Source organism: Telmatherina bonti, assembly GCF_933228915.1.
Source record: "Telmatherina bonti genome assembly, chromosome: 21".
Classification (NCBI taxonomy): domain Eukaryota; kingdom Metazoa; phylum Chordata; class Actinopteri; order Atheriniformes; family Telmatherinidae; genus Telmatherina; species Telmatherina bonti.
This window is the reverse complement of record NC_136630.1, coordinates 12696296-12719950: the sequence shown is the minus strand read 5'-3', so window position 1 is coordinate 12719950 and position 23655 is coordinate 12696296. Positions and strand designations below refer to the sequence as shown.

Below are 23655 nucleotides of genomic sequence, written 5' to 3'. Positions count from 1 at the left end.
CAGACTGAGATTTTAGAAAGACAGTGATTGTTTGAACATTTTTCCCATAGATAGATAGATAGATAGATAGATATTTTATTAATTTCCCAAGCAAAATTCACATAACAGCTTGACAAGATATGATGAAGAATATGAGTCAAGAGAAAAAAAAAATCATAAAATAAGATGAGATAAAATCAGTTTAGCAGTCTACTAGAGCCAGAGTGTGTGAGTGTGTGATGGGGTGCAGGGGTCTCCTTCCGCCCCAGCGCACTATTGCACACAGGAAAACAACTCGCTACACAGACTGACCCAGTCCATGTTTTGTTTTTTCCATTCTGTCGTGATCAGTGGTTAAAGTGGGACTAAACAGATGGGACAGCCCTATGTAAACGACTGCAGGATATGAACTGAATAATTTACTTAGGTGGTGGATTTCAGCCGGGGGGACGGCGCCACACACTTTAACCCCTGGTTACGACAGGATGGACAGTTGATATCGAGCAGGGAGGTCTGATCTGCCCACAGCTCCACCATCTTCATCACAGGTTCTTGCTTTTGTCCGTGCAAAGTCAGCACATCTGACTTGGCCACTCCCCTTACCACACCTGACCAGCAGAAAGAAACAGGACTTCCGAGCGGGTAGTAGCAGACATTCCGGTGGGATCACGTGAACACGACATTTTAACGAGAATGGTGATCAGAAAAAACATCTTATTCGCTGTTTTTGTGCTCTGCTGTATTTCTGGGAATGTCAGCAAAGGTGAGGCTTAATTATCTTAGATGTGTTAAATAGTCTCAAGCTGTCCACGAAGTTGTAAAGGAGCCTGCTTTCGGTTCTTCTTCTTTTTGTGACTGCGCTAATGATGTTCTGCATTTAGTTTTGTGGCCTAGAAATCTTTATTGCGTTGAGTAGCTTTGTATGTTCCTCTGTTTATATATATTTCCTTATTTTAATCCAGAGCGTACAGCCTTAAAATAAATATTGCATCAGTAATTGTCTTTTGGGTGTGTGTGCTCCTTGATTGATTACTTGAGTGAACTTGTCTGGAGTGGAGGTGGCATTATGAAACCAAAACATAACTTATCAGTTTTTATAGGTCTCTTTTTTATCACATTTTTTTTTACAGGCAATTTAAATGAGTTTACATCGAAACTATCCAAGTATTCAATTGTGAAACCTCAGGTGATTCACAGGTGGACAAGGAGTATCAACAGACAGGAACAGTCAAAAGAGGTATATTTATCGATCTATTTATCTAAAGTATTTTTTCCTGTAACTGTCATTTTAATATGAATGATATTTTTTGTTCTTTTGTACATCTAGAACTTTGGAGATGAGACACTGTCGTATGCACTTAACATTAACAACAGAAGACACTTTCTGCATCTTAAGAAGAACAGGTACTGGCACAGCCACATGGCACTCACAGCATTATAAAATCTATACTAAAATTTTGTATACCCTTAGAGAAATATTTTTTCACTTCTTTACAGAGACTTCTTACACACAAATTTTGTTCAGTTTTCCCATGATGTCACTGGCAACTACAACTCATCACATCCGCAACCACGTGTAAATTAATGATTGCTTAATTAGATTAACACGACTGATTTAAAATATAAAAACTTAAATGTGTATTTGCTCTCCTGTTTGTAGGTGCATTGCTATTTCCATGGAGAGGTAGATGGATTTGAGGATTCACTAGTGGCACTAAGCACATGCTCTGGCCTCAGGTTTGAAATTATCTTATTCGCATCACTAGCATGGAACAGTAGTGTTTTTATTTCCTCCTTCAGGTGATAAACAGAACTGAATGAGGGCTTTAGTTTTTAATGAAGTTTTTCTGTCCACTGCTTTTCTACAGAGGTGTGATCTTCCTTGGAAATGAAACGTTTGGACTTGAACCTGTACCACGATCCACCACTAATGAGCACCTTCTGTACCTTCTGAAGGACATTCAGTCAGAGCCAGTAACCTGTGGGGTCACTGGTGAGGCTGCATCAATGACAAGTCATGAAACCTTTGAGCCTGGCCAGTCACTGACTGCTCTGCTAAGGGTAAAGATCTTCAATGCATTCACTTTACATACATAGATATATATGTATGTATATATATATATATATATATATATATATATATATATATATATATATACTACATATAGACTGTGGATGCTATTCTGACTGCTTCCTCTTCTTTACAAATTTGTTGTTTTAACAGAAGAAACGCAATTTACCTCAAACCAGCTATGTGGAGTTGGTACTGGTTGTCGATAATCTCAGAGTGGGTATTTATTTTTGGATTTTCACATGTTAATGTCAGTGATTTCCTTGTAAAGGTTTGCGTTTTTGGAATATATACAAACAATTTAAACTCACAGCCTGATTTATTCAATTGACTAGTCTCAAAAGATTTTTCATTACTTTGAAGAGGTTATAAATGACTATATACTTGTTGAAGCAGCCTGTGATTGTGTATGATACAATTAGAAAAATGCATGCGGGAAGCTTCATTTGTGTTTCATCATGAATGCGGAATTTCACAATTACCACTGCATTCTTTTTGGTTTAGTGGGTTTAACATTGAAGATCTCTTGGCAGAGTTCTTCTAAAGACTTATACTAGATAAACCTCCAGCTTATAGCTATAAATAAAAAACATGGTGATGCATTGAAGTTGATTTGTACTTGTAGATGCATTTGTTTTCCCCAGTTGCTACTAAGATTTCATTAGAAATCTATTTTATTCCTTTAAAATATTTTAAACATATTTCTTTTTTATTGTGCTGTTTGGCTGCAGTTTTAGTCAGGTCTGCCTTAGAAAATGTTAAGAATTTTAAAATTTTTTAAGAAAAAGAATCATTTTCTCTGTACAAAAAGATTGGCTTGTAAATCTTACTGTAGAATGTATACTGCTGAATATATAAATGAACAAAAACGGAATAAAACAATATTTTTTCAACAGTATAATTTCAAGAAAAAAAATGATACGGCAGTACGAGACGAGATGGTGGAAATGGCTAATCTCTTGGATGGGGTGAGATGCCATGAAAACATACTTGTTCTAATTGCATTATTTCATCCAAACTGTGATGTTGCAATGCAACCAAAAATTTACTTTACCATAACCTTTAGCAAATGCTTTACTATGAATTATCCTTTTCTCCTCTGTTCTAGTACTACAAGAAGCTGAATATCCGTGTTGTGCTGGTTGGCCTGGAGATTTTTAAGGATAGTAATCCTTTCAGTGTGGATGGCTCTGCAGGAGAGGTGCTAGAGAGTTTTGTTAAGTGGAGGAAGACGACTCTGTTACCAAGAATCAGACATGACATTGGTCAGCTCATTGTGTAAGTAACACAAGTTATTCTTCATTCTCAAGTGGCTTGATACAAACATTAAAGAGTCTGAAAAATAAAGCCAGTTGATGTGACTTGTTTGGCAGCGGTAAGCCCCAGCCTTATGGAAGTGTTCTAGGCATGGCCTTCGTGGGTACAGTCTGCTCAGTAGCAACTTCTGGAGGGATCAACGTGGTTAGTTCAACTCCGTTTTAACCTCTAACACCGTGCTGCTTTGGCAGTATGAGCTTTTACATGGAAACTGATAGGGTCTGCATTATTCATGAGTATAGCTCATTGTCACATGTTCTGGTAACACTACAAGTCAACCAGGTTAGACTGGAAAACCATGTTATTAAACTACATGAAAGGCTTTCTTCCTCAGACCTTTAGATTCCTTAGGTCTGGTTCCCAAAATGTGTCCAGTGCCAAAATTCCCACCAAACTAGATTTTTTTCCACTGTGATCAGTTTAAAGAAAAGATCTATTTATTTCTCCTTAGTAGGGCAATTCCAGTACAACAGCAGCAAGACAGAAAGGATCAGATGTTAAGTCTCAAGAGAAGTTATAAAACAACATTTTAAAGATATATACTGTATATATAAAAGATTAATGAAAGAGAGCTTTTATTCATTCTTTACTATATGTGAAATAATACGTTGTCCTGTCTTTTTTGTGCATTGTTTTTAAGAGGTTGACGTGCACACCTAAGAATATGTATTAAAAACAAACACTAAGATTCATTATTAATTAGTAGGAAATTATGATATTATAAACATCCATTTAATACTGTAACTAAAGTTGTTCATTTAATCATGGTATAAGAAATGTATGTTTTAAGAGACTTCATAGGTACTGTATACTCAGCTGGAAAACTCTATTTGAAAGATCTATTCATTCCTTGTCTTTTCTCTTCTGACTTCACATGTAGTAAATGTAGATTTTTGTACCACTCTTTTTTTATTTCATTCATTCATTTTCTCAATTGTTTAGTCCAATTCAAGGTTGTGGAGAAGGTGGAGCCTATCTCAGCAATCATTGGGCGAAAGGCAGGGTACACCCTGCATACTATGGCACCACTTAAAAGTATTGCTTGTGTTTTTACAGTACAGCGACAACAGCTTGGCTTATTTCTCCACTGTGGTGGCCCATGAGATGGGCCATAACATGGGAATGAATCACGACGACAGCCGCTGCAACTGTGATGGAAAAAGCTGCATCATGTCAGCAAGTGCTGGGTAAAATTTTCTCCACAAATGATGGCTTTTTTTTCCCCATATATGGATTATTGTATAATGGGGATGCTACATGTTGCACAGATACTAGCGTTTGAACAAAAAAGCGCTTCCACTGATTCCATCAAGACCTGCTCAAATGATTATTTCAACCAATTGTTTATAAAACTTTGTTCTGCAGGGGTTCTACCATGTTCAGCCAGTGTAGTGCACAAGACTTTGAGACCCTGATAATCCGTGGAGGAGGTGTGTGTCTACGAAATCCACCGTCTTCATCAGATGTGATTGGTACTGCTGAATGTGGAAATGGCCGCTTGGACGAAGGAGAGCAGTGTGACTGTGGCACACCAGAGGTGGAGTTCTCTTCAAGAGACTCATGCATACCATACATTTAAGTAAAAAATGGTTGAGATGTTCTGATGTTGGATATTACCATCTGAAATTATTTTGATTATGAATAATACATACAAATCTAGACTTCCAAACAAGTCAAGAAATGCAGTCTTTATTAATCAAGAGGAATTTCAACACAGAAAAAAATACATGCACCACCATGCTTCATTTGTTTTTTAATTAGAATATAGATGGAAATTAATTGAGATTTTTATTTTCTTTTTAAAAAAAAAAAAAAAGTCTTGTTTTAACTATTATTATTTTCTTCATTCTATCATGCAGGAATGCAAGAATGAATGCTGCGATGCTGCTACCTGTAAATTTACCCGTGGGTCCTCTTGTGCTCAGGGATACTGCTGTGAAAAGTGTCAGGTTTGCAAAGTGTTCCACTTCTCCTACATGCCGTCACTGAATCGAGGCAATACACTGGAAAGGATTCTGTAATGGATTCGATGTTGTTTTGTTGTTTTGTTTTAGATCAAAGTTGCTGGAGCACCATGCAGACCATCTGTTGGCTCTTGCGATCTTCCTGAATATTGTGATGGTAAAACGGAATTTTGTCCCAATGACTTCTACATCATGGATGGACTCCCCTGTCAAAGCAATTCTGCATACTGCTATGAAGGCCACTGCCAGACGTACGATTTCCAGTGCAGACATTTGTTTGGAGGAGGTAGGTCCATTCATAATTCATTAAAAAGATGAAAGAACACAAGGTGAAAAGAACTTTCAATAGCTAATAAGTAGTTTAGATATAAGACCTCAGATTACTTCTGCAACATAGCTGTCAGGCATCTAAGCAGGTGTGGTAAACTTGTTTGATTTGTTTCTTTTGTCATTGATATTCTCCTTTGCTTACATTATTTCTCTTGGACAGCTTCTGCAGTAAAGGCAGCAGACGTTTGTTTTGAATTTGCAAATACAAAAGGAAACTTGTTTGGAAACTGTGGAATTACCAGCAGTGGAGACTACATCAAATGCACTGTGGCGTATGTGCTCTGGTTTTTTACTGGATGTTTTCATTTATAAGTTCATTAAGTGTGTGTTACAGTGGGAGAGTGCGTGCATAAATAACTGTGGTGCATTCAGGATGATGACGATGGAAACTGACTGTGTTTCAGAAATGCTCTGTGTGGAAAGGTGCAGTGCACTAACCTGGATGTGAATAATCCCCCTGCTGGTGCCCACGTCAGTATCCAGGTAGTTCAAGGGTCCACTTGTGTTAATGCTGACTTCAACCTGGGCCCAGATGTGCTCGATCCTGCCTACGTTAATCCTGGTAGCCCTTGTGGTGAAGGAAAGGCAAGTCTAGTTACTTTCTGAACTATTTTAAGGAGTGTTTATGTTACAGGGAGGAGATGTATAAAGAAATCAAAGTGGAATAGATGACTCATTTGACTGTATCAATAAGTTATGTCATCTCCTTTAGACCTGTTTGAACTTTCAGTGTGTGAATGCTTCTGCTCTGCTACCCAACTTGGACTGTAATGCTCAGACTACCTGCAATGGAAGAGGGGTAAATAAACAATGGGTTTTTTTTTTTAAAAAAAGGAAATTTAATTTCCTGAAAATTTGTCTGCTTCCTGAACAGTACCGGTAAGCTCTGTTGTTTTGCTTCCTCCAGGTATGTAATGATCAAGGTCACTGCCACTGTGAAAATGGTTGGGCCCCACCCTACTGTGACAAATCAGGAAGAGGTGGTAGCATTGACAGTGGTCCAGCTATGATAGGTAGGTTTAACCTGTCATTTTATGCCATCAAACCCTGCTGCTCATCTAATGCTGTGTTAATTTCTTAAAATGAGAGCCCGAAACTTAGAAATGAAAGTTATGTTTTCTTATTAGATGGTTATCAATACAATGATGGTAGAATAAAGTCACTGCATCAGGGCACGATTACTTCATTATAACTAAATACATCAATTATTAATGTCACACCCTGCGTATCTCAGATTACTCCCTCAGGAATGGCCTGTTGATCTTCTTCCTTTTGGTGGTTCCTCTTCTTGCCCTTCTCGTTCTGGTTCTTCTCTACATCTTTAAGAGAGATTCTTTGGACATCTGCCTAAAAAGACTTCCCAAGTAAACCTTTCCTGACTTCTAAAATGTTTTTGATATATTTAAATGGGCTTGATTCACATTCAGAATACTTATTATGCACACTCAAAAATAGAGGTACCAGCTTGTACCTAAAAAGGTACAAATGCTTGTCGCTGGGGGTGTACTCTTTTGAGAGACATTTCTGTACCCTTCAGTTCTGGTCTATTTTTGTACCTTATCAAGTTCAACCTTACCTTATCAAGTTATGTTTTTCATGTTTTCACAGCATTAGGCCTGGTCCATGCAACTTAGCAATATTATCTTATCTTTAATCTAGAAATAATCTTCAAAAACTCAAAATACTGACCAGCCATACACTTAGTTTGCAGCATCTGACCTTCATTGTCTGGTGTAGTAAATTACTGTTAAGTAGTACTACTGTCATCACTCAACTCTGCTCTAGTTTGTAACATTACAGCCATTAGCATTACATTTTTCAATGCTGCAGGTACCCTTATGGTCAAAATGGTACAAATTTGTACTTTATGTCACTTTGAACCCTTTTTCGTACTCTGAAGGTGGGCTTCTGGTCTCTTAAAGACCAGTATTGTACTTTTGAGAGAACATTTCTTTAAAATGTACCTATAGGTACAGAAATGTCCTTATTTTGTACCTCTATTTTTGAGAGTGTGGGTTGCAGCAAAGGACAGAACATTTTTCACAGACATATAGTTAATGTCAATATGCAGAATAGATTATCAGCAGAGGATACAGTCATAAAGCATAGCAGTATCATCATGGGTGACAAAGTGACAAGTCAGCAAGAAATAGATGAATAAAAACAGATATATAACACTCCACACTAAGTACTGTCGCTTGCATTTAAAAGCTTGATGGCAGAGGGAATAAAGGAATTTGTCCTCATGTTATCTTTTTTTCCTGTCCTTTTAGGTCTCGTAATTCCAGAAATACAAATGCAAATGTGAACAGCAATGTTCAAACTGGTGCCACAGCCCAGCCTCCAGCACAACCTCCACCTAATAAGGTTAGTATGTATTGCAGCAGCACAGGGAGTTGAAGGGCTTCGTTTGCTTTAAAAAGTCAAGTTTCTTTTTGACTCAATCACAAGAAATGAAACATGTAAATCAGAAAAAATATGCGAGTGTGTTTACTTTTCAGTATATTTTCGACCATTTGTCTTACTGTGCTGTGTTGTTTTTTGTGTTTTCCCCTCTTAATGTAGCCTGATCCATCAGCTACTTCATCTCCAATTTCTGGGTATGAACTCAATTCATTCATTGATGAGCTCATTTTATTTATTGATTTGCATTTCACTGACATAATCATCCTCACAGCTCAACCCATGTAACAGCGTTTAACTAAATTTACGCGCACCGTCTCAGTTTCAGGTATGGAGAACTGGACTATTGGAATTTAGAAACAAACAACGCTCCTCCAGTTCCACCTGCTCCTATGCAGGGTCCAGGAATGCCCAGACCAATACCTGGGAAAGAGCTGCCAGCTTGAATTTCTTTTCAGACAGCATTATTTTTTTAATGGTATTGTGAATTTATGAAGTTTACTATACTCAGCAGTGTATTTGCAAAAAAAGGAAGAAAAAAAACTGATAAAGCAGCTTCACACTTCCTGTTACATGTCAGCACCTTAAGCTTGACTGGTGGATCTGGTGGTGGATTTGTCTGGTCATTTTTTAAAAATTTTTGTCCATTTTATTTGGTCCTTGCTTATCGCTTCGCAATCATGGCTTGAACTGTTTAAGAACAAAGGGAATATATGTTTGGATTTTATGCTTTTTTTTCTTCCCACAGTAAAGTATTTTATAACTGTAAATGTCAGATTTTACTGTTACATTGTCAAAAAAATAATTGTAATAAATTTGTTATTTTTTAATTAAATAAAAATAAAAGGTTTATCTTTACATTTTTCTCTCTACTTCTGTTTTAATATGTTTAGATGAGGAAAAAGTTATGCAGCTGGAGAATATAAAATGATAAATGTTTCTTGAAGTGCCTTTGTTTTTGCTTTTATGTTGTTTACAGAATCTTGTAGGCTTTATGTAAAATCTATTGTTTGAACAGCTCAGTCAAAGTCGCAGCTTACACATTTGAAAGTATAATACTGCTTTCTCAAAGGGCAATACTGGCGATTTGCCTCCATATTGTATGAGGCCACTTATATTTTGAGGCTTGTAGTTCAAAATTTAAATCCATGAATTTAGATATATAGCCTATTTTATTAACTATAAATATATATGACTTTTTTTCCCTCCGATTATTAAAACGTATTTACAGTTTTTGAAATAGCAAAAAAACTATTGCAAATGGAGTCTTTTTTTTTTTTTTTATCAGTGAGAAGAAAAACTATTTTTTCTCACGTTAAAAGTGATTAATCATCAAGATCTAACTTCAGTTTCAGTCATACGGTCGATGGTTTCAGTAAATCTGTTTGACTTCCGAATCCCTCTGGGGTTTATTTTGAAAGGATAATCTGCGGAAATGCTAAATACGCTTACGTCTTGACGTAAAGTAATGCGGAAGTATCAATTACTCCAGCAGTCGTGAAAGTAGAGTTGTATTCTATGTAAATTTCCAGTTTTAAAGTGGCTGTATGGTACTTCATGGCAGCTCCTGAGGCAGAGAGAATCGGCGGATCTCCTGCGTGTCTCTGCGTCCTCTGTGGACTGCCTGCTGCTGGGAAGTCCACTCTGGCTTGCAGGATCCTCCGTTCTGTCACAGAGTATGGATGGAGAGCAACTGTGGTGTCTTATGACGAGCTGATTCCTGGGGATGCATTTCGGTGTCGAGTACTGCAGGATGGTGTTCAAATGCAAGATATGGTGAATAAAACATATCCATGTTCAAATTAAATAGATTTATACTCGGCAAGAAACTGATCAGATGTGGTTTACTAAAAGATCAGCAGACATACATTCCACTTAAACAGCACACTAGAGAGTTATTCTAGTGGACCTTGTCTTTAATTAGGGATGGGGAAAATCGTATAAAAAAAATGGAAATCTGGATATTTTTCTCCACAATTTTAAAATGTTTTGTTTTTTTGTTTTGTTTTTTTGCTAAAAAATCGATTTTTTTTTTCAAATAAATAAAATGAATACACTATAAAAAAAATTTTGTCATTTTTTAAAATTGTTTTTATTGATCTTTTTACTTTTCTTGGGCATTATAGCAGCAAATTATGGTCTGTCTACTGGGTTATTTTTTCCTCATTCAAATGAAAAAATTACGAGCAAATAAGTTTTATACATTGTTTTTATTTTTAATCTTCAAAAATCAGCAATATCAGAGAATTGTGAGAATTGCAATTTAAATTGAATCGGCACCCAAAATATCTGAATCGAATCGAATTGGGATAAAAGCATACCGTCACACCCCTATGTTTAATTTTAAATTGTAACAGCAAAAATATATTTTACCTAAATGATTAAGCAAAAAGTTAAAAAAAAAAAACTTTCGAAAACACAACCTGATATAGATTTTTTTTTTTCTTTTACAGTGCTGCTATACCCATAGACTGTATGGTTGTACCACAGCTATTTTTTTTTAGCATTGATTACAATTCTTTTCACAGTCCATTGTGCTAATGTTTTCAAAAACTCCCTTTCCTTTTTCTAGCACACAGAGTGGAAGTCCCACAGACAAACTGTTTTGCAGTGCATTGAAGCATTTTTGGAAAGGCCTGAAACATTAGCAGAGTTTCCAGGCATATCGCTGATCAACAAAGCTGCGTGGGAACGATGCACTCAAGCTCTGCTGCAGCCGGAAGGTTTGACGTCTGTGGAGGCACCACTTCTCCTCCTGCTGGATGACAACTTCTACTATTCCAGCATGAGATATGAAGTATTCCAACTTTCAAGAAAGTGTGAGAAAACTTTGTCAACATCATAGAACACTCTTTGTGTTGAAACAGATAATAAAAGTTCTCAACTGTCTATGCAGATTCGCTGGGTTTTTGCCAGGTATATCTCGAGTGTGATTTGGAGTCCTGCATCAGCAGGAACCAAAGCAGGTCTCAACCCGTTCCCACTGAGGTGATATTGGAGATGGTAAAGCGTTTGGAGTGTCCTAATCCACAGAAGAACTCATGGGAAATGCAGAGCATCTCTCTCAACACTACAAATGATGTTCCCAAATGTGACATGTGAGAAAGCTGAGAAACATTATTAAAATTATTTGGTTGAAGTTTGAATGCACAAACCATCCATGTGTTTCTCTGATCATCCTCAGCCAGAGAGTGATGGAGTTAATCTGTTCTGCTCTAAGTAACCCACCGAGTCCAGCTCAAGACAACACTGAACAAAAGGTGTCACTGCTCAGCTCAATGACATGTGGTCATGGAAATTTAACCTTCAGCTACTGAAGTAAGCTATTTATGTGATCTATTTTCCTATATGTTGCAGGAAGCTGATCGTCTGAAATGCGCAACCAGCGTGGTTCACCAGGCTGACCAGGCCTGTCGACGTCTGATATCTCATGCCATGAAGACAGCCAGAGGTTGGTTATTTAGCTTCATCTGTAATCATTTCCCACAATGCATATGCTAATAACGTTCTTACTCAAATTTTAGAAAATCAACTCCCATCTGAACATATGAAGTCTTTGGCTGCTCAGCTAAATGAATGTAAAGCCGCATTTCTCCAAAACCTGCGGACACACTTTCTCCAAGATGCACCTTTCATCGAAGGAGAGGACATCAATGTGGAGCATGTGGTGGAAAAGGCAGTGGAGGTTTTTGATGGTGACAAGAAGGAAATCCTATTGAGATTCATGGAGGACCATAAATGTGTTTAATTAAAGAAAAAAAATGCTTTAAAAAGTGCATGTTTTATTCTCAATGCAGTGTTTTTCATCCACAGTGCTGTAGCACACTGGTGTGCCATAGGAAATTATGTTATTTTTGACAAGAATACCTTCATATTAATATTGGCTAGTTTCATTTTTCAACATTTTCCGTTTGAGATGTGCCTTATGGTCTTTTCAATGAAAATAATGTACCTTGGCTCAGAAAAGGTTGAAAACAACACTGATGTAGTGGACTGTGGTACTGAACGGTTACTAAACTCAACAAAATTGTATAATTTTGTTAATTTATTTAGTTATGAAAAACATTTTGGAAAAAGCACAATATCAAAATTCTTAAAGATCTACACATTATCTGTAAATATGAAACATCTCAACCTTCCATTTCTTGTCCATAATGACAAAATCATGTACAAATAACCAGCTTACAATACCAAGTTTACACAAATCCAAATCTACTAACATTACTTCACATTACCTTCAACAATGTGAGGGTTACAACAGATCTTCAGTGTCTCCACATCAGCAACAAACAGTACATGGCAACAGTCATATTGGATTTTGTACGACAGACGTATTACCACAAAACTACTTAAGACAATTTATAAAACTTGTTAAAATATTTTGAAACACATATGTTTTAGTTTTCCTGTTTGTTTGTTTGACAGGTAGAGAACATATTGGAAAAAAAAAAAAAAAAAGACTTCTAAATGTACCAAATTTAGCCAAAAAGGCTAATTTTCATGTTGTTCCTGGCCATGTCAATAACACTTGGAATAAATAGAGCTAAATCACTGAGGTATAAATAAAAATCACAACAAGTCTCAATGGTTTTCAGTCTATGTGCATCAAATGAGAAAAAACTTTGGTGCATCTTTAGACTACTAAGTGTCTACTTACAGTGTTCAGTTTATAAACTGAAGCTGGTTAAGCTAAAAACATTGAAGGTTAAATACTCTTTTGGCCACTGATATGAAATGACTCGCATGTTGCTGCCTGTAGAAATGTAAAAATTTCCCAATTTGCTCTAAATCCATGAGACAATTAAAACAATCAAATCATGCTACATGCCAAACACAAAATGTTGATTTAGCAAAGACGCAAAATGTCTGGCTTTATCTAACACTGAGAGGTATTAAGCAATGCTGTGTTATCAGATATGACACATTTTGTACATCCAAAACTAATATGAAAGGCATTGTAAAGTGTAGGCAGTAAGGGTGAAATAAAATAAGATGAAACATTAAATGTTGCTCTATAATATTAATATGTAAAAAAACTGAATATTATGTTATCAATGCTCTTGTATTGGAATCACAGTTTTATGTTCATATCTCCTTATAAAATTCATTAGTTCCACTGTGTATGATTTAAGGGGCTCTTACGGAAGAAATGCTTTGCAATATCCATGATTACATTTCCAGAAGTGTAAAACTAATTGCTGTTCTTGCCATTATGTTGCAATGAAAAGTTTGTGTCCACAGACAGCATGAATTGTTCCACCAAGTATCCAACGTTGCGCTAACATACCCCTAGCAAGGAACTGACCAAATAACTTCCAACTCTAGAAAAATTATTTTCCTTCTTTTTGTTTTCTGACATTTCTAGTAATTACTGCAGTTGTGGAGACAAACTTGGAAGAGGACGGTGCAACTTAAGTCAGTAGATGTTACTAAATCCTAGAGACTGCTCCTTTGGAAGCCTCAGCAGCATTTCTAAGCCAGCTTCAGCTAGCTTGTCAATTGCTCGATACATTTCTTTCGGCACGCAACTGCACCTATTGCTGACAAAACACCAGGAAACCAAGACGATTGTAATTTTCAAGACTGTTGCGGTAATAACCAGCTCTCTCAAGTTTCCTCATGCTCAGCCAGGAATCACTCTCTCCTCAAAATCCACTTATGGTGTATTTTCCAAGAAAGCAAATTCAGCCCCCTTAAATGTGAAAGTTTGATAAAGTATTGTGCGGAATAGTCTGAGTAACGAAGAAATAATGCTACAAATCACTTTTTATGCTGACCACGGGCAAAATGGCACGCAAAATCATATTTGTCTAAGCACATATGTCCACAGATGTTGCACTGGAATGGATGTTCATATCCATGGCAGCCCATGTGAATAGTATAGAGTATATTATCAGAAAAGTGAATATCACAATGCTGGCATTTGTAAAAGTGCTGTTGGTCCAGTATAGTAGGGGCAGGGGTGGGTGTGCCCGGCTGGCTATTGCTAACACTCCTGGTAAGATTATTCATGTTGCCATCCAAGCCAAAGCCAGGAACAGGGCTGCAACTCTCCTGACCTGAGGTGGGAGATTCTTTAGGAGGCGATGTCTGCACTCCATTTGAACACACTACAACCTGTTCACTGGAGACATGCTGTATGAGGATTGGTTTTTCATCTTTTAAGGACTCTTTGTCAAGAGGCGGAGAAGTCTGAGGCTCAGGGTGAAGACTGGCCAACTGGCCAGCAAGTGTAGACAGCTGGTCCAGGGGGTTTTTAAAAGCCAAACCATTGGCACTCCTGCTGTGGTTTTCGTTCTCATCCACCTTCGGAGGGTTCTTATACTCGCTGTTGTTCAGGTGGTGGATCTTGTGGGACAAGTCATTCAGATAGTCCGGTTTTGGCATCACCATGGACGGAGGGTTGAAATTGATGAGGAGCCGCCGGCTGAATCCCAACGAGCCTGCCCTTTTCTGCAAGGTGCCTAACATTCTTTTGTTAGAGAAGGGAGGTCGGACCACCCGTGTGGGCAAAAGCTTATGGCGGCGGCGGCGGTGGTGTGAAAGATTGCTGCGGTCACTGCATCGGAATGCACAAAGGTCACACTTGTACGGTTTCTCTCCTGTGTGTGAGCGCATGTGGGCTTCCAAGTGGCGCTCGTATGCAGAAGCGAAAGGGCACAGCTGGCAGCGGTGAGGCTTTTCTCCTGGGTGGGGAAAGAAAACATTGATTTAAACAAACATACTTTACTGTAAAATAGTAAACCTGGGTAAGGAAGTTAGTACAATGTAATACATGTAAAAAAAAACAACAAAAAAAAAAACAGCTATTACATTTTTGTATTAGGATTACCTGCAGGATTTCAGATGGAACTGTATAATTACCTGTATGGATGCGGATGTGCTCTATCAAACGAGCCATGCCCTTGTTGGCATAGCTGCAGTAGCTGCATTTATATTTTCCATCGCACGTCCTCTCCAAGCCATCCATCTGTCCATCTGATCCATCCTCCACTGACAGGCTCACCTCCACAGATGGAGGGTCCAGACCATTTTGCTCACACCTTGGGACTAGAGATACACACAACATAACTTTATCATCTGAGCATATATTCTTTGAGACATGCTTTTGTTGTTTTTCCTCTTCTCACCAGCTTGAAACTGCTCCGCCGTCTCCTTTTCGCCACAAACAGAGCCCGAAATCATGTTGACATGTTGGGTTTGCTGGGTCAGGTACTCTTGAAATTCCTTCACAAAGTCCACAGGTTCGGCCTTTATCTCTTCCATTTTTCTTCTTCAAAAGTCAGGCCTCAAAACATTCAGCGGGGATGGCGAGCAGTGTCACAACTCAGCTTTTGTATCACTCAGCTGGTTACTGACCGTAGCTAGCGTTAGCAAACAGGAGCTGTTTGAAAAATACTTACTATGCTAACAATTATTAGAAGCTATGCTAACGATACTTGTCTATGCTGCCCTTTTATTTTAAACACCATCGTACCATCTTACTTTATAGCGTTCAACTAACATTAATGTTATATGAAGAGAGTAAATGAGGCCCTAAGGGTACAGTACCTTACTAAACACAATCGTTACCTTGTGAACGTCAGACCGCTTCCGTGTTTCTGTTCTCATGCGTCAGTGGATCCGCACGATTTATTACCCAGGCAACCCGGCATAACGTTGGGTGGGCGGAGTTTTCACTATTTAAAATCCGAAATCACTCAGGGTATTAAAGAGATGACGGCCGAATGCCCCTTCTAACAAAATGTGTGGAAAAATTTAATCAGACTCGTTTTACTGATAAAACTAGAAAATATTCGAATTTCATAAATGATGTAGATGTGTGGCCTTTCAGTAGATAACCGTGCATTAAAATGATTAATCGGACTTCTTTTGCTATTGGGATTCTGATCTGCTCAAAGCTGTAAAGTTCCTCCCAATCAAACTCTTTTATAATAATATTGTTCGTATTTGTTAAGAGACGTCCAATGGACAGGGTTGCACTTTGCAGACAACAGCCTAAAAACGCGCGCAAAATTCTGACTTTAAAAGAAGTAGTAGGAGGAGGAGGGTGAGGAGTATTACTACCAATTTTGCTCTAAAAGATCCGTGTCTCGATAAAGCCTCTCTCCGTTAGCAAACTTTCCTCTCCATTTAAACGAAAAACTCATATCCCGCTCGTCAATGCCCGGCTGACAGTAAAGGAGCGGACCCACTGTTTAACCAAGCGAAACTGTTACGTTCGCTTACTGTCGTAAAATAGGAATTCCGCAATACATTCCGCAAATACATAAAAATGAAAAACACATACGACTTCACCAAGCGTGATGAGTAGTATTTAATACTTATCGCAGCACCTAATTGTGTTCATGCAATTTTATATGAGCCTACAAGAGTAATTCTGAAATATTTTGCACTTGATTGTGATCCATGAAGGCAGCATCAGCCCTCTGTTGGCTCGCATGCGTAGACATTTCATAACAAAACCATGGCTGCCCCGTTGGTTAGAATTTTCTCAAAGGTGAGCACGCAAAAGATTATTTTCGATGTTAAAATTAGGCTGGGTTTTGCACTGATCTAAGTATAATTTACGTTTGCAGTGTCCTGTATCTTGGAAAAGCTTAACTTTGCTGTCGCTAACCAATGTGACGTTTTTAGTTAGCAGATGCTAACGTTGGCTACAAGCCCAAACTACACTGTTCCACCTCACAACATGCTCACTTCTTACAACTTATTGATGAAGAATGTCCAACAAAACTGTCATTCCTAAATTAAATGACAAATTGATCCAAACGCGCAGGAAAATGTTTTGTCTTGTTGTTTCCAGTCTCTCAGACAAATTTCTCGACCATGGGGGGCATGCCAGTCTGGATGGAGGAGCAGCTCCACCAAATCTGCCCCAGCTGTGACCTCAGACCAGGCCGAGGGAATGGTCAGCTTTCCTCCCCTTCAGACATATTCAGAAGAAGAAAGCATGATGAGGGACGCAGGTGAACTAGAAAACGGATTATATGTTGCTGCACACAGCTGGAGACATGGTTTATTGCAACCTAAACACCTGTTTTGGTTTTTGACAGTGAAGAAATATGCCCAAGAGCGCATCGCCCCAGTTGTCTCAAAGATGGATGAAAATTCTACTATGGATAAAGAAGTGATACAATCCCTCTTTGAACAGGGAGTATGTATTAGTTGAGCTGGAAATTAACCAATGCTTTGCAGTGTTTAAATAATTGGAAGCATTTCAGTTTCAAAACAAAGGGATTTTTCTCTTTTATGTCCATTTTTTTTTAACAGCTCATGGGAATCGAGATTGACCCAGAATATGGTGGCACTGGTTCCACATTCTTCTCCTCAATATTGGTCATTGAAGAGCTGGCGAAAGTGGATCCCTCCGTGGCTGTTCTCTGTGACATCCAGAACACCCTGATTAACACACTGTTTATCAAACTTGGTACACCAGAGCAGAAAGAGAAGTATCTCAGCCGACTGTCTACTGACATGGTGAGTTATTATGCATTCTGATGCTGTAAAAGTTGTGTCATTAAAAAAAATTAAAGATCAATACTAATAACTTGTGATATTGCATTTTAATGCTGATATCAGCTGTTAATGTCAGTTGGCCAATAATATTGGACATCTCTAATAAGGTTTAATGATTTGGAATCTGTTTAATTCCTTTTTTTTATTATTTCTTTTTCTTTTTTTTTATATATGTCCCACAATACCCCAACTTCTTTTGGGAGCTTTATTTATTGCACATAAACATAAGGATGGATTTAACATGGATAAAATGCTGTCAGACATCTTGACTGGTTTAACATACAGTTGTGCTCATATGTATTCATACCCTTTCATTAAAGAAAAGGCTGAATTTACAACAGTCACTTAAATAACTGGAGACTTAAAAAAAAGAACAATCACTAAAAATTTGCAAAAATATAATTTAGTAATATAAGACACTGTTTTTTCATTTAATTGAATTGAAGTAAGAAAAAAACAAAGCAAACAAACAAATTGGTCCTGGACAAATTAGAGCACTTTTCTGTTGAACAGTGGGACAAAATACCTGTCAACAGGTGCAGAAGTCTGACTGAGAGGAACAGAAAACACCTGACTGTAGCGGAAACATTAAAGGATTTTTCAACAAAATATTAGTTGATGAATGATGTAATATGTAATAAATTATCTGATATGTCTGCTTTTTAAAAAAAAACAAAAAACAACATTTCTATTAAACCAGAATTAGAAAATAATGTAATGATTTTCATACATTTTTATTTATTTTTTTAGTCAGTTTCAGCTTATTTTACAGGCAGCTGGTTTTTTTCCTTCTTTAATGAAAGGGTATGAATAAATATGAGCACAACTGTATTTCTCCACATGTGCTGTAATGCCTTCCTGCTTGTGACCCGGCTGTGGCAGATTGGAAGCTTCTGCCTCTCCGAAGCCGAGTCTGGCAGCGATGCTTTTGCCCTGAAGACACGTGCTGATAAACAAAAGGACTATTATGTAATCAACGGATCCAAGATGTGGATCAGTAATGCAGAACAAGCAGGCGTTTTCCTGGTGATGGCCAACGTGGATCCTTCTGCTGTGAGTAACACATGTCTTCGGAGTTTGGTAAATAACTTTCTATAATTAAGTTGACCTCCTTGCGGTTTGTGGCACAGCATTTTAGGTTTAAATGTGTAGCTCTGTGCGATGAGCTAAGTTAAAGACTTTATTCGTGACTGGTAGGGATACAAAGGCATTACCTGCTTTATTGTGGACCGGGATACTGAGGGGCTAGAGATTTGCAAGAAGGAGAACAAGCTCGGCCTGCGTGCATCCTCCACCTGCCCGCTCAACTTTGACAACGTCAAGGTAAAGCAAAACTATTCACAAGACAAACATCAGCCTTGGACATAATGGGATTTTTACTTAGCCAAAGTTCTCCATTCCAGGTACCAGAAAAGAACATTTTGGGAGAGATTGGTCATGGGTACAAGTATGCCATTGGGATGTTGAATGGGGGCAGGATTGGGATTGCAGCACAGGTATTCAGTTGTACATTATTATTATTATTTATAATATTATTATTACTTCAAAGGAATATTTCAATTTAACCAGAAAATGCACAATGTTCTAATATTGTCTCTGTGTTTCAGATGCTTGGACTGGCCCAGGGCTGCTTTGACCACACAGTTCCTTACACCAGACAGAGGGTGCAGTTTGGAAAACGAATCTTCGACTTCCAGGTTTCAGTCTCAATCAGACGCCATTGCAGATAATATTGTGAAGCTCATTGCATTTATTCATTTGTTCTTCTGTTATCCACCTTTTTTTAATCCTAGGGAATGCAGCACCAAATAGCCCACGTAGCTACGCAGATTGAAGCAGCACGGCTGCTGACATACAACGCTAGTCGTCTGAAGGAAGCCGGCAGACCTTTCATTAAGGAGGCCTGCATGGCTAAATACTTCACTGCTGAGGTAACCTTCATTTATTGACAAGGATACATATTTTCAAAACCTTTTAGAGATTTTCCTTGTTTAAAGAGTGCTTACAAATATTTTTTTGTGATTTTAAACATACAGTTGAAGTAGCTTTTTGATTTTTTTTTAGTGCCCTTGAATCTTGTCTACTCTCCTCATAATCTTTCAGTGTTGTGGGGAAAGAAAAGATAATATCAGTTTTAAATATTCTGATTTGTTGTGTACCAGGTTGCAACTTTAACTACATCAAAATGCATCGAATGGATGGGAGGAGTAGGCTTTACCAAAGACTACCCCATAGAGAAATACTACAGAGACTGCAAAATCGGTGAGCCAGCAAAGACTCTGCCTTTTCCCCACAGTGTTTTTCATTATTTAAGACACACAAAGCAGAGTAGGTAAGAGTGATAGAAGTTGCACTGTGTTGAGGACACAACTGCTGCAGGAAGGTCAGGTGTAGCAGATTGTGATTGGAGCAGAGTAGGGTGGGGGGCGGCCTATAGCAACGGCTGTAATCAGACTCTGCAGGAATTCCCCTGCCTGACCCCTTGGCATGATGCGTGAGCCTTATCGGCATGCTACTGTACCAACACACAGCCAAAGAAGCTGTCAGGGCAAAATATCACTCTTGCTTTCATCACCACCTTTTTGCCTCCCCGGTTCTGCAGCTGGAGTACCAGCAGGTTGGGCTGCATAATAACCCTCCTTGTCTCTGAAAAAGTGAAAGCAGATTTAGGCTGCCACAATGGAACCTTTTTTTTTCTCCTTTTTTTAAATTTAACCTAATGTTTTTGGGGTTTTTTTGTCTCATTGTACAGGTACCATATACGAGGGGACAACAAATGTCCAGCTATCCACTATGGCCAAGTTCATTGATAAGGAATATGACTACTGAAACCATCCTACCATGTCACACCTTGCTGTGTTATTTTTCCCTCAGATGACTTCAGAATAGAAGTAGAATAAGTTTAGGAGTTGTATTGCTTCCTGTTCTTGCAATGTGGGGTTTTGTAAAGCAGTACACATGACCAATGTTACTGATGGTAATGTGTTTTCCCAGCTTTTGTGTTGCAGTTATTCTGGTGTCATATTTTAATTTCATATTTAATATAGTTATTTGGCTACTTGTTTACTTGTACACTCCGCTTCTGATAAGACAAACATTTGAAATTTTAGTCTTTTTTTTTTTTTTTTTTGCTCTTCTCAAGCTGTCTGAATCAATTAGGTAAATAACTTTTGCATATATAAGAAATATAAGTCTGAATGTTTGAAAGACATTGATTTGGACATGTTTGGGATGTTTCAGTGCCTTCAGAGGATTTGGGAGGTTTATCACAGCTGTGATATCTTCACAGGAAGTTGTACAGCTTAGTCACTGCTCTACATACTGTACAGTGATTAATATCAAATCAGAAACCTGTAAAAAAAAATTGTCTGTCAATAATATTAAATGTGGAAATTCTCTATAAAGGATGTTTTGTCATTAGTAATAGAAGTTGGTCTTTATTGTCATTGCAAGTTAATACCAAATTATCTCACTAGATGGCAGCATTTTACCGAATGACAGCAGCACTTCACTGAAAGGGCAGTTAATTGTTTCTTTTAACAGCCTGTCACCTCTAATGATATTTTATATCAGTTTAATTATGCTGGTGCTTCAAATGAAAAGAGCCTGCCTTGTATAATTCACTCTGATAATTTTGTAGTTGCAGATAATTAAATTTCCACAGCCTGTGTAAAGTGAGGTCTATTGTTTGAAAGGAAAGCTATGTCTAAAGTATACAAAGCATGATATTAACATCTTTAGAATAAGATGCTTCTGTCGACATATATGTTTCAGAAAAATGCAGCTGTTAAATGATTGCTAATGATTAGCAGAGAGGGGAGGAACAATTGCAGTCCTGGGTATTGGCAGAGTTGATGCTAAATATGTACATGCCTATATTAGTATGAAGTCAATAAATAACTTTATTAGTGCCCAGGCTTGATTTTTTTTTTATTTATTTATTTATTTATTTTTTTTTTTTTACATGGTAGGGAATTATTATGGTAAACATACATTTTTATATTCAACACTGAAAACATAAGTATGTAATAATTGTTCACAATTTGCAATTAATTGTGTTACAATCTTTTCCACATTTCAGTTTAAAAAATGTATTGTCTTTTAATTGCCAGTAAGAATCTATGTGGAACAAGGCAGAACATCCTATAACAGAAACTAACCTGAGTTCATGTGCTAAATCACAGAAGTGGATGAAGATTAGATGTAAAACAGAAGTTATTTTTATGTGTGTAAAGGCTTAGATATTAATCATCAGTTAAATTGTTGATCTAAAAGATAATGTTGGTATTTTACTAGTTTTAGGCAAATGGGTTAAAATTAAGCATAAAAAATAAAACTATCGATATGATCAGCTCCATATTTCCAAAATCACACACAAAATTTAAAAAAGGAAAAATCACGCCTGCGTAAGCGTCACTGATGGAGTGCACTTTTCTTTCTGATCCACTTCCATGCCTGTTTGATGAGCATGTTCTGATCCCAACACACCGCTATCATGCTTTTCACTTTGCCTTTGCAAAACTGCTCAGCTAGCCTCTTTCTCCACCCCCATCTTTAACACTGCTATGAGACCTCTAATTATGCAAGGATTCAAGTAGCTTTTCACAAAACACAGTGTTGTCCTTTACAGCTGAAGAGCGCTCTACGGGCTTAAAGGACAGGATGTGTACTTGTAGGTTGAGCAAATTCAATTTGTTTGATTAGTTCTCTGCATCCGCTTCAAGTTTGGTATACATGATGGACGTTGAATGCAGATCTGTAAAAAAAAAATTATACATTTATTTATGTGTATATATATATATATATATATATATATATATATATATATATATATATATATATATATATATATATATATATATATATATAATTTCTTATCCCCGCACTATCAATTTATAAGCATGACAGAAATCGTCTTTTCTCCATGTGCATGAAAACACTGAGACTCAACGTTCTTTAGGATTTTCTCAGTTAAATCAAAGAGCATCTTTGAGGGTTTTTTTTTTTTTTTTTAAATTCTAATTGAGTGTTTCAGAAAATGAAAAACAATAAATGTTACATCAGCTTTCCCTCCTGATTTTTATTTTTACAGTTTGCCATCTTATCTAATTAAACCTGATGACTCAAAAATGTAATCTTCTTCATGCATTACTGTTATGTTCGACAGAAAGAAGTCTGTTGTCATTCTCGTGCATTAGATCACCTCCTGGCCCAGTGGAGTGTTTTCTTTTTCAAAGCTGATGTAAAAAGGTTTTTATCAAGACGGTAAACATTCAGTTTGTTGTTCGCCTGAAGCACTTCCTGGCTAATAAAATTACAGTGAAGTCAGAGAGCTCAGCTCCAGGTGAAATGCGCAATGCATGTTGCTTTGCTGTTGAGGTGGAGCAGGTGAATAACAGGTTGATTCCTGGGAGGTCATCTAAAATGTGTTCATAAATGGTAAGATGCTTTCTTCTTTATTTACTTCCGTATGTTTTAATGATATTTTATCTGTTCACGTTATTTTCATTACCCTTTTCAGACATTTCGCACATTTGGTGCGCAAAATGAATGCGTAATTTACATAATAAGGCTAAACTACTATAGCTCCGCGTTTGTGTAATCATCTCTGCCACTTATTCAATTTACTGACAGGTGATTGTGGATCGTGTCGTGTCCCCCCACCACCACCAAAAAAAGAAAAAAAAAAAAAGCCTGAGACATTTCCCTCTTTACTCTAATTAGATGATAAGTGGGAGAGCCTTACTGTTGAGCCCGGAGCCAAAACGCTTGCGCGGCCTTTTCCCTTTGGAGTCCGTTCTCGTCACAGCCCCTCACAGCTTCATCTCAAATCTCATTTGCTATTGTACCTGTCCAATAGCAGAGACCGAGCGCGTTTAACTCGACCGGCATTTCAATGTTATCATTCCAATCCAGCGCAGGTTTGACGCAGTGATCTCTGCGCTTTCACTCTAAATGAGCTCGGACGCAGTGTCGAACATATAGCCTGTTTTCATTCTCAATACTTTTTCGTCATCCTTTCATCCATCTTTTTTTTCCCTACAAAGACTAGAACTTGCTTATCTTTCCCCC

The 23655-nt window shown here is 37.6% G+C and overlaps 4 protein-coding genes across 4 annotated transcripts; 3 read left to right on the top strand and 1 right to left on the bottom strand.

The window, feature by feature from the left end:
- Positions 1-672: 672 nt before the first annotated feature.
- On the top strand, positions 673-8510 carry adam9b (ADAM metallopeptidase domain 9b; the record flags this gene model as incomplete). The annotated part of the gene is made up of 22 exons (XM_079261203.1): positions 673-742; positions 1110-1216; positions 1307-1383; positions 1477-1555; positions 1640-1716; positions 1848-2040; positions 2204-2266; positions 2947-3018; positions 3159-3328; positions 3424-3511; positions 4424-4554; positions 4733-4904; positions 5227-5316; positions 5422-5617; positions 5822-5933; positions 6066-6246; positions 6374-6460; positions 6569-6674; positions 6896-7025; positions 7935-8028; positions 8227-8261; positions 8393-8510. The coding sequence occupies 22 exons, from the start codon at positions 673-675 to the stop codon at positions 8508-8510; spliced, it is 2448 nt and encodes an 815-aa protein (XP_079117329.1).
- Positions 8511-9545: 1035 nt separating this feature from the next.
- pstk (phosphoseryl-tRNA kinase) lies at positions 9546-11812 on the top strand (the record flags this gene model as incomplete). Its single annotated transcript, XM_079261202.1, has 6 exons — positions 9546-9840; positions 10637-10883; positions 10961-11162; positions 11249-11324; positions 11422-11515; positions 11589-11812. Exons 1-6 carry the CDS (start codon positions 9622-9624, stop codon positions 11810-11812), a joined length of 1062 nt encoding a protein of 353 aa, XP_079117328.1. The 5' UTR covers positions 9546-9621.
- A 2012-nt stretch (positions 11813-13824) lies between these two features.
- LOC306771220 (zinc finger protein Pegasus-like) lies at positions 13825-15330 on the bottom strand (the record flags this gene model as incomplete). The annotated part of the gene is made up of 3 exons (XM_079260336.1): positions 13825-14750; positions 14929-15114; positions 15195-15330. The coding sequence occupies 3 exons, from the start codon at positions 15328-15330 to the stop codon at positions 13825-13827; spliced, it is 1248 nt and encodes a 415-aa protein (XP_079116462.1).
- A 1142-nt stretch (positions 15331-16472) lies between these two features.
- Positions 16473-21003, top strand: acadsb (acyl-CoA dehydrogenase short/branched chain). Its single transcript, XM_079260710.1, has 11 exons — positions 16473-16564; positions 16871-17033; positions 17121-17221; positions 17338-17544; positions 18466-18636; positions 18781-18906; positions 18987-19079; positions 19191-19280; positions 19377-19514; positions 19746-19845; positions 20336-21003. The coding sequence occupies exons 1-11, from the start codon at positions 16532-16534 to the stop codon at positions 20410-20412; spliced, it is 1299 nt and encodes a 432-aa protein (XP_079116836.1). The 5' UTR covers positions 16473-16531; the 3' UTR covers positions 20413-21003.
- The last annotated feature ends 2652 nt before the right edge of the window (positions 21004-23655 follow it).